Genomic DNA, 12,202 nt, shown 5'->3' on the forward strand with positions numbered 1-12,202 from the left:
ATTTTGTCAATATTTTTTGTTGTATGTTTCATAAGGAACATAGAACAATACATAAATGTCATATTTTGTTCGTGGTTATGTAACAGAATTAGCTTCACTGAATGGTCCCTTTAAGTAGTTTTGTGGAAGTTGCAAATTAATATAAATTGTTTATGGACACATAATTCAAGGTGAATATAATGCATAAATCATGAGGATGGACAAAGTTGAATAGAAATTAGCAATTCTCTAATAAAATATAATAAAACAATATTGAGATTTCCGCAGTTTTAGTTTTATTTACTACAAAGTTTCTATATACATTATAAAAGTAATCATACATGACATAAAAAGCAAGAATTTTACAATACATATTTTGTGTGTGGTAACCATACGTTTATTAGACAAACATACTATATTTTTGTCCAATTGAACAATTTTCATAGCTAATTTACCAAACCTTATGATTTTCAATGGAATACTGGAGAAAGAATACCCTAAAATCTTGATAATAATTAAGCCTGAATAAACAAGAGACCGAGAGGGCCTGTATCCCTCACCTGGTTTGTAATGCCAAGTACTGTTCTGAATACAGGTTCATTGTTCCTTTTCTGAAAGAATTTACCTCTATTTCCCCTATTGGGCCCTGCCCCTCCTGCCCCAGGTGGTCAGGGCCAAAATTTATACAAAACTGTTCCCCTGCCTCCAAGGATGTTTCTGGCCAAATTTGGCTACAATCCATGTAGAGCTCTATGACAAGTAGCAATTTAAAGGAAACGGAGGGACATTATGGACACAGCGCCATGACATAAATGGCCAATCTTGAAAGTAGGCCTTGAATTTCTTAATCAAAGATAATTAATGAAGCTTGAAAATACATTGGCTTTGGAAATAGACTATACTTGTAAGCTTTAGACAGATATGTTTAAATTATTTTTTTTTAAATAGGCCGATTCAAACAAAATAAACAACATTAATTGTAATTGATATACAATAGCTGAAGATCTTCACATCTAGCTAAACTTAATGTTACCATGTACTAGCTATTCTCAACATCCGACTCAAGTAGGCTTAGATACCTTTAGGAATGAAATTCCATACCAGTACCATTGATACTGGTATTTTACCGATGCCGATACTGAAACTTTTGAAGAAATATTCTGGTTGATTAATTTACTACAGTTACACACAGATTTAACATGGTAATTGTATAGGAAAGTATATATGTTGCTATTTTTCATCATAAAACAGCATTGCAAGACTTTTAATGATCTGCCTCCTTCATTTAGTCACTGTTGTATGTGGATTTCCTAAGAAAAGTGTGTCTATCTTTCAAAATAGCAATAAGAGTATCAGTACTTTTTAAAACAGGTACATACAGTATATCTAAAATTGATTAACGATACTATATATTGGCATCATGTACCGGTATCAAAGTCTCAAGTACTTCATAGAAATCGCCCATTATCTTTGATCTATTTAAACTGATCAGTCCCAAATTCTGATAATGGTGGGCTAAAAAAATCCTAGAAGCCAAAGCATATGGGTTCATCAGCAATGTGTGTCAGCAAATCTCTATCTTAAATTACCCAACTGTAATTCAACGGAAAAAAGACCAAACTGATGTGTAAAGCAACAGCTATAGAGATGTGACTCTCACAATATATGTATCCTTATCATCTGTTCATACTTAGAACAATATAGAGTGTAAAGGAACTCCTGTCACTGACGACTTTATGTTGTCCAGATCATTAGACACCCAGCTTACATGTGTGGGGAGCTGACGAGTACTGGACTGTGTTTACCCAGCCTACATGTGTGGGGGGCTGACGAGTACTGGACTGCGTTTGTTATTGGCCAGTTTCTCTGCCCGTACATGTGCCACATATCGCTGCCTCTCCTCCTCTGCCGTGTTATTGGCAGATAACTCCTGTTGTCTCTGTTTCTCTTCCTCTTCCATATCTCTTTGCAGTTCCTTACGCCACTGAAAAGATCAAAAACCAAATGTAAAACATAGGGTAGCTCCATACAAAGTATATATGACAACTGTCAGTCATGTCAAAGTATATGGCCACTGTCAGTCATGTCAAAGTAGATGTGGCTGCTGTCAGTTGTGTCAAAGTATATGGACACTGACAGTCATGTCAAAGAATATGGCCACTGTCAGTCATGACTAAGTAAATATGGCAACTGTCAGTCAATCTAAGTAAAAATGGCCGCTGTTTGCCGTGTCAAAGTAAATATGGCCACTGACAGTTGTGTCAAAAAAAATATGGCCACTGTCGGTCAGTCAAAGTAAATATGGCTGCTGTCAGCTGTGTCAAAGTATATGGTCACTGTCAGTCAGTCAAAGTAAATATGGCTACTGTCAGTCAGTCAAAGTAAATATGGCCACTGTCAGTCAGTCAAAGTAAATATGGCCACTGTCAGTCAGTCAAAGTAAATATGGCCACTGTCAGTCAGTCAAAGTAAATATGGCCACTGTCAGTCAGTCAAATAAATATGGCCACTGTCAGACATTTTGAGAAAAATATGGGCACTGTCAGTCGTGTCAAAGTAAATATGGCTACTGTCAGTCGTGTCAAAGTAAATATGGAGGCTGTCCAGTCGTGGCAAAGTAAATAAAGCCACTGTCAATCCTGTCAAAGTAAATATTGCTGCTGTCAGTCTTGTGGTGTTAGAACTATAAGGACAAAGCAGAGTAATTAATTTGGGAGAAAGTTTATGTTTACCATGTAAGCTATATGGAAATTTCGAGATCCCAAAACAACGTGGTAAAGGTATGATTTACTAACTTGATGTGAGAGAATTTAACATAGCATCTTCATGTAAAAATATTTCTCTTATCAATGAGTGGCCGTGAAATGCCACAAAGTGATTGACCCCTTCTTGGCCTAATTTTAGATGGTGACTATGGCAAACTCATCTGTAATGATACACAACTAAATGTATCAGGGGTGTACTCCATATTGCCCAATAACGGTTCAAACTTGATCATAAAGGTCGTAAGACCATGACCACAGCCCTCATGATCTGATAGGTAAACATACTTGATCTTCCACAATCCTTCTCAAATCAAAGCTTGTCCTCTTTCTGAAGTCCACAGGAGGTTCATACAGGGCAGTAGCGAGCATGATCTCTTCCCTACAACAAACATATGGCTGCATGATCAAGTGCTAGATTTAACAAATATTAACACATTATCTATAATTTATTATAAACACAACTTGGTCCAATTGGCCTTAAAGATCATCTGGCTAAAAACGTTCACATTTTCTTTGACAAACAATTCAGACATTGTATATGGTCAGGTGACCTAAAAATTTCAATCTTCAAGCAAAATTTTGTTAAGTGACCTTGTAGCGGTTATTTAAAAATTTTTCTGACCCAACCTACAACTCCTTCCTATCCCAGGGGAATAGGGGGGTACTCTTTATTCTGCATTAAATGTAACCCCCTACCAAAAATTCCAATCTTAAAGCGAATTAATTCTTATATTTTTGGTCTCAAATGGTTGAGGTTGAAATATGTAAAAAGGACTCCAGTGGTATAATATACAACTATCTGTGATCCATAACCCTGCTTATCCCTACCCCAGAGGAAATGGGAGGGAGGATACTTTTTATTCTGCTTAAAAAGTACCCCCCTTCCAAAAAATTTCAATTCAATATTATCTTTGAAGGTGAGTACTTATGACTTTGGATAGTCATGACTAACTTTAGTCCATATCTTAGTCCAAACTTACCACTGGTCATATAGACTGCTTGATGAAATGAAACGTAGTACCATGCAAGTAACTTTAATTTTGGACTTAATCCCTTACCTGGCATAAGTTAGGCCAAAAGTTAGTCTTTCTAATGAAATATAGACCAGAAAGCCCCAACTGGCTGCAGGGGAAGAGTTGATAGAGGAAATAGAGGAAATTCTTCCTTTACAAAGGATGTGTTTAATTCACTACCTATATCTACTGTATTCGACCCAATATGCGCCCAGGGCGGTTAGAATACTGAAGGGGAGTTCAATAAGGACCAAATTGGGTCTGATATTTCACACAACCAAGTCAATAATAATTAGTGAATTTACTAAAGAAATCATATAGAGAAATCATCAAGGTTTTCATAATTTTTGTCTGTCTGAGTCAACATGAGTAAACTTAATGTCTCAAAACATCTAAGGAAGGGGCACTTACAAAAATAAGGGCACTTATTAGTCCAATATGGTACATTCAACTGAGTTTGATGAGAATTACACTTCATATAACATTGCTGGGGTTGTCTTAACATGCTCGGTGAGCAATATCCTTGCTATCTTCATTCTGACATTAATTTGATCATCTTATCATTGCCAACACACCGACAAAAGGGCTCTTTCTGTTCCTATTGGACTTACTTTAGGGAAGTCCGATTAGGGACTGTGTTTTTGGGAGTGATGTCCGGTTTAAGGTTGAAGGGCGGGGATGTAGCCTTTGGTTTAGGGATAAATGGGTCGACAGGAGGTGGTAGTGGTGGCAGATAGATGTTTGATAGTCCAGCGGCCATCTTGGATCCAATCATCACCGGCTGAGATTGCGTTGCAAACTTCTCAAAGAGCTGTTCTATGTCAGTATGAACCTGGAAGGAGGAAGAACGATATATCAACACAAATACACTAATATCAGTATGATTCTGGGAGGATTAAGAATGATATATCAACACAAATACACTAATATCAGTATGATTCTGGGAGGAATAAGAATGATATATCAACACAAATACACTAATATCAGTATGATTCTGGGAGGAATAAGAATGATATATCAACACAAATACACTAATATCAGTATGATTCTGGGAGGAATAAGAATGATACATCATACACAAATACACTAATATCAGTATGATTCTGGGAGGAATAAGAATGATATATCAACACAAATACACTAATATCAGTATGATTCTGGGAGGAATAAGAATGATACATCAACACAAATACACTAATATCAGTATGATTCTGGGAGGAATAAGAATGATATATCAACACAAATACACTAATATCAGTATGATTCTGGGAGGAATAAGAATGATATATCAACACAAATACACTAATATCAGTATGATTCTGGGAGGAATAAGAATGATATATCATACACAAATACACTAATATCAGTATGATTCTGGGAGGAATAAGAACGATACATCAACACAAATACACTAATATCAGTATGATTCTGGGAGGAATAAGAACGATATGATCAACTGGGAGGAATAAGAATGATACATCAACACAAATACACTAATATCAGTATGATTCTGGGAGGAATAAGAACGATACATCAACACAAATACACTAATATCAGTATGATTCTGGGAGGAATAAGAATGATATATCAACACAAATACACTAATATCAGTATGATTCTGGGAGGAATAAGAATGATATATCATACACAAATACACTTACGTCGTAAGTATATCATATATATGTTTGACTGTACCTGATATATTATATGTATGTATGACTGTACCTGATATATTATATGTATGTATGACTGTATCTGATATATTATATGTATGTATGACTGTACATGATATATTTTATGTATGAATGATGGATGACTGTATCTGATATATTATATGTATGTATGACTGTACCTGATATATTATATGTATGTATGACTGTACCTGATATATTATATGTATGTATGACTGTATCTGATATATTATATGTATGTATGACTGTATCTGATATATTATATGTATGTATGACTGTATCTGATATATTATATGTATGTATGACTGTATCTGATATATTATATGTATGTATGACTGTACCTGATATATTATATGTATGTATGACTGTACCTGATATATTATATGTATGTTTGACTGTACCTGATATATTATATGTATGAATGACTGTGTCTGATATATTATATGTATGTATGACTGTATCTGATATATTATATGTATGAATGACTGTATCTGATATATTATATGTATGTATGACTGTATCTGATATATTATATGTATGTATGACTGTACAAGATATATTATATGTATGTATGACTGTACCTGATATATTATATGTATGAATGACTGTATCTGATATATTATATGTATGTATGACTGTACCTGATATATTATATGTATGTATGACTGTATCTGATATATTATATGTATGAATGACTGTATCTGATATATTATATGTATGTATGACTGTACCTGATATATTATATGTATGTATGACTGTATCTGATATATTATATATATGTATGACTGTATCTGATATATTATATGTATGTATGACTGTACCTGATATATTATATGTATGTATGACTGTACCTGATATATTATATGTATGTATGACTGTACCTGATATATTATATGTATGTATGATTGTATCTGATATATTATATGTATGTATGACTGTACCTGATATATTATATGTATGTATGACTGTATCTGATATATTATATGTATGTATGACTGTACCTGATATATTATATGTATGTATGACTGTATCTGATATATTATATGTATGTATGACTGTACCTGATATATTATATGTATGTATGACTGTACCTGATATATTATATGTATGTATGACTGTACCTGATATATTATATGTATGTATGACTGTATCTGATATATTATATGTATGTAAGACTGAATCTGATATATTATATGTATGTATGACTGTACCTGATATATTATATGTATGTATGACTGTACCTGATATAGTATATATATATGTATGACTGTATCTGATATATTATATGTATGTATGACTGTACCTGATATATCATATGTATGTATGACTGTATCTGATATATTATATGTATGAATGACTGTATCTGATATATTATATGTATGTATGACTGTAACTGATATATTATATGTATGTATGACTGTATCTGATATATTATATGTATGTATGACTGTATCTGATATATTATATGTATGAATGACTGTATCTGATATATTATATGTATGTATGACTGTATCTGATATATTATATGTATGTATGACTGTACCTGATATATTATATGTATGTATGACTGTATCTGATATATTATATGTATGAATGACTGTATCTGATATATTATATGTATGTTTGACTGTAACTGATATATTATATGTATGTATGACTGTACCTGATATATTATATGTATGAATGACTGTATCTGATATATTATATGTATGTATGACTGTACCTGATATATTATATGTATGTATGACTGTATCTGATATATTATATGTATGAATGACTGTACCTGATATATTATATGTATGTATGACTGTATCTGATATATTATATGTATGTATGACTGTATCTGATATATTATATGTATGTTTGACTGTATCTGATATATTATATGTATGTATGACTGTACCTGATATATTATATGTATGTTTGACTGTATCTGATATATTATATGTATGAATGACTGTATCTGATATATTATATGTATGTATGACTGTACCTGATATATTATATGTATGTTTGACTGTACCTGATATGTTATATGTATGTATGACTGTACCTGATATATTATATATATGTTTGACTGTATCTGATATATTATATGTATGAATGACTGTACCTGATATATTATATGTATGTTTGACTGTACCTGATATATTATATGTATGTATGACTGTATCTGATATATTATATGTATGTATGACTGTACATGATATATTATATGTATGTATGACTGTACCTGATATATTATATGTATGTATGACTGTACATGATATATTATATGTATGTATGACTGTACCTGATATATTATATGTATGTTTGACTGTATCTGATATATAATATGTATGTATGACTGTATCTGATATATTATATGTATGTATGACTGTACATGATATATTATATGTATGTATGACTGTACCTGATATATTATATGTATGTTTGACTGTACCTGATATATTATATGTATGTATGACTGTATCTGATATATTATATGTATGTATGACTGTACATGATATATTATATGTATGTATGATAATATTATATGTATGTATGACTGCATCTGATATATTATATGTATGTATGACTGTACATGATATATTAAATGTATGTATGATAATATTATATGTATGTATGACTGTACCTGATATATTATATGTATGTATGACTGTACCTGATATATCATATGTATGTATGACTGTACAAGATATATTATATGTATGTATGACTGTACCTGATATATTATATGTATGTATGACTGTATCTGATATATTATATGTATGTATGACTGTATCTGATATATTATATGTATGTATGACTGTACATGATATATTATTATGTATGAATGACTGTGTCTGATATATTATATGTATGTATGACTGTACCTGATATATTATATGTATGTATGACTGTATCTGATATATTATATGTATGAATGACTGTACCTGATATATTATATGTATGTATGACTGTATCTGATATATTATATGTATGAATGACTGTATCTGATATATTATATGTATGTTTGACTGTATCTGATATATTATATGTATGTATGACTGTACCTGATATATTATATGTATGTTTGACTGTATCTGATATATTATATGTATGAATGACTGTATCTGATATATTATATGTATGTATGACTGTACCTGATATATTATATGTATGTTTGACTGTACCTGATATGTTATATGTATGTATGACTGAACCTGATATATTATATATATGTTTGACTGTATCTGATATATTATATGTATGAATGACTGTACCTGATATATTATATGTATGTTTGACTGTACCTGATATATTATATGTATGTATGACTGTATCTGATATATTATATGTATGTATGACTGTACATGATATATTATATGTATGTATGACTGTACCTGATATATTATATGTATGTATGACTGTACATGATATATTAATATGTATGTATGACTGTACCTGATATATTATATGTATGTTTGACTGTATCTGATATATAATATGTATGTATGACTGTATCTGATATATTATATGTATGTATGACTGTACATGATATATTATATGTATGTATGACTGTACCTGATATATTATATGTATGTTTGACTGTACCTGATATATTATATGTATGTGTATGACTGTATCTGATATATTATATGTATGTATGACTGTACATGATATATTTATATGTATGTATGATAATATTATATGTATGTATGACTGCATCTGATATATTATATGTATGTATGACTGTACATGATATATTAAATGTATGTATGATAATATTATATGTATGTATGACTGTACCTGATATATTATATGTATGTATGACTGTACCTGATATATTATATGTATGTATGACTGTACAAGATATATTATATGTATGTATGACTGTACCTGATATATTATATGTATGTATGACTGTATCTGATATATTATATGTATGTATGACTGTATCTGATATATTATATGTATGTATGACTGTACATGATATATTATATGTATGAATGACTGTGTCTGATATATTATATGTATGTATGACTGTACCTGATATATTATATGTATGTATGACTGTATCTGATATATTATATGTATGTATGACTGTACATGATATATTTTATGTATGAATGACTGTGTCTGATATATTATATGTATGTATGACTGTACCTGATATATTATATGTATGTATGACTGTACCTGATATATTATATGTATGTATGACTGTATCTGATATATTATATGTATGTAAGACTGTATCTGATATATTATATGTATGTATGACTGTATCTGATATATTATATGTATGTATGACTGTATCTGATATATTATATGTATGTATGACTGTACCTGATATATTATATGTATGTATGACTGTACCTGATATATTATATGTATGTATGACTGTACCTGATATATTATATGTATGAATGACTGTGTCTGATATATTATATGTATGTATGACTGTATCTGATATATTATATGTATGAATGACTGTATCTGATATATTATATGTATGAATGACTGTATCTGATATATTATATGTATGTATGACTGTATCTGATATATTATATGTATGTTTGACTGTAACTGATATATTATATGTATGTATGACTGTACCTGATATATTATATGTATGAAATGACTGTATCTGATATATTATATGTATGTATGACTGTATCTGATATATTATATGTATGAATAACTGTATCTGATATATTTATATGTATGAATGACTGTACCTGATATATTATATATATGTTTGACTGTATCTGATATATTATATGTATGAATGACTGTACCTGATATATTATATGTATGTATGATAATATTATATGTATGTATGACTGTACCTGATATATTATATGTATGTATGACTGTAACTGATATATTATATGTATGAATGACTGTACCTGATATATTATATGTATGAATGACTGTATCTGATATATTATATGTATGTATGACTGTACCTGATATATTATATGTATGTATGACTGTACCTGATATATTATATGTATGTATGACTGTACAAGATATATTATATGTATGTATGACTGTACCTGATATATTATATGTATGTATGACTCAGGGTTGGGGTCAATTACATTGCAATGTAATTAATTACAATTTACAATTACTTGGTCTAAAGTCAATTACAAATTACAATTACAATTACTCAGTTTTGTAAATGTAATTAATTACAATTACAATTACATTCAAAAAGTAATTAATTACAATTACACATTACATTTTCCTAATATGTTTAATTTTTGATAAACATCATACAATTTAGCATTGATACAGAATATATAAGTCAATATCAGTAAATTCTGACAGAACACATGTTCACTTCACATAAACCGCAAGTTACAATTGAGTACTGGTAGGGTGTATTAGTTTTACATGTACATTTTTATTGGACCTAGCAGTAACATTGGCAAATGTGTCAACTTTAGGTACCAGGTATTCATGTTTTTGAATTGCATTTTATCATCATCAGCTTGAAAATTATCATCAGACAGTCTGATTATGTGTGATTGGAATACTTTGGCAGCAGCACTAAACAATCTCTCTACTGGAGCAGAAGTGGCTTGTATATGCTATAAATGCTTGCTAGCTAAAATAGACGAATGTGTGATATCAGCAAGGATTATCTTTTCCTAGAGCTTTAATGGGTCACAACATCTCTCATTTAAAGCATTGAATTTAAGACCTGAGTTGTGTCTCTTTACGTGGGATATGACGGGGGGTGTAATGGGATAGAAAACTGAAAAAGACTTCTGTTTTAATTTTCTTGGCAGGTGGGCGGTGAGGACTATTATGAGATATCATCTATACTTTTGCCTTCATATAGATTATGCTATTAGTGATAACAGATGTTATATAAGTGCATGTAGGACCTTTGTGAGTTGTATTCACAGGCTATATGTGTCTCACACCTCACATTATATGTATAGTGCCTGAGGGGTAAACTACAGGTAAAAAAGAGGTACAAGTGTAGGTGTATGTACTATGGGTCCATGCCCTCACATGTGTTACTTGTTAAATTTCTATATAGCCAATTATATGTCATTAATTATCTTGGTATGATTTGGACATTAGAAATATGTATTATGTATATTGAAATGAATTGTATTGTTAATGATATTTTACATTTTTAGAATGTATATGAACTGTATTACAATTAATATATTTAAATGTTGTTAATGACGTGTACTCTGATTATAATAAAAATGTATTAATTGCAATATATTACTATGACATATTTATATGTAACCTGGTATGACTGTATCTGATATATTATATGTATGTATGACTGTATCTGATATATTATATGTATGTATGACTGTACCTGATATATTATATGTATGTATGACTGTACCTGATATATTATATGTATGTATGACTGTACATGATATATTATATGTATGTATGACTGTACCTGATATATTATATGTATGTTTGACTGTATCTGATATATTATATGTATGTATGACTGTATCTGATATATTATATGTATGTATGACTGTACATGATATATTATATGTATGTATGACTGTACCTGATATATTATATGTATGTTTGACTGTACTGATATATTATATGTATGTATGACTGTATCTGATATATTATATGTATGTATGACTGTACATGATATATTATATGTATGTATGATAATATTATATGTATGTATGACTGTACCTGATATATTATATGTATGTATGACTGTACCTGATATATTATATGTATGTATGACTGTACCTGATAT

At 30.3% G+C, this 12,202-nt stretch overlaps 1 protein-coding gene across 1 annotated transcript in view; it reads right to left on the reverse strand.

Moving 5' to 3' along the window:
• Positions 1–252: 252 nt before the first annotated feature.
• LOC138328428 (transmembrane protein 232-like) overlaps positions 253–12,202 on the reverse strand; it is a 31,005-nt gene continuing 19,055 nt past the window's right edge. The window contains exons 13-15 of the mRNA XM_069275236.1: positions 4,369–4,589; positions 3,030–3,123; positions 253–1,963 (exon numbers count right to left, since the gene is read on the reverse strand). Of these exons, the coding sequence (XP_069131337.1) occupies positions 1,790–1,963; positions 3,030–3,123; positions 4,369–4,589 (489 nt within the window). The 3' untranslated portion in view covers positions 253–1,789. The remainder of the gene's footprint in view (positions 1,964–3,029; positions 3,124–4,368; positions 4,590–12,202) is intronic.

The sequence above is a fragment of the Argopecten irradians genome, chromosome 7 (assembly GCF_041381155.1).
Source record: "Argopecten irradians isolate NY chromosome 7, Ai_NY, whole genome shotgun sequence".
NCBI classification, from domain to species: Eukaryota; Metazoa; Mollusca; class Bivalvia; order Pectinida; family Pectinidae; genus Argopecten; species Argopecten irradians.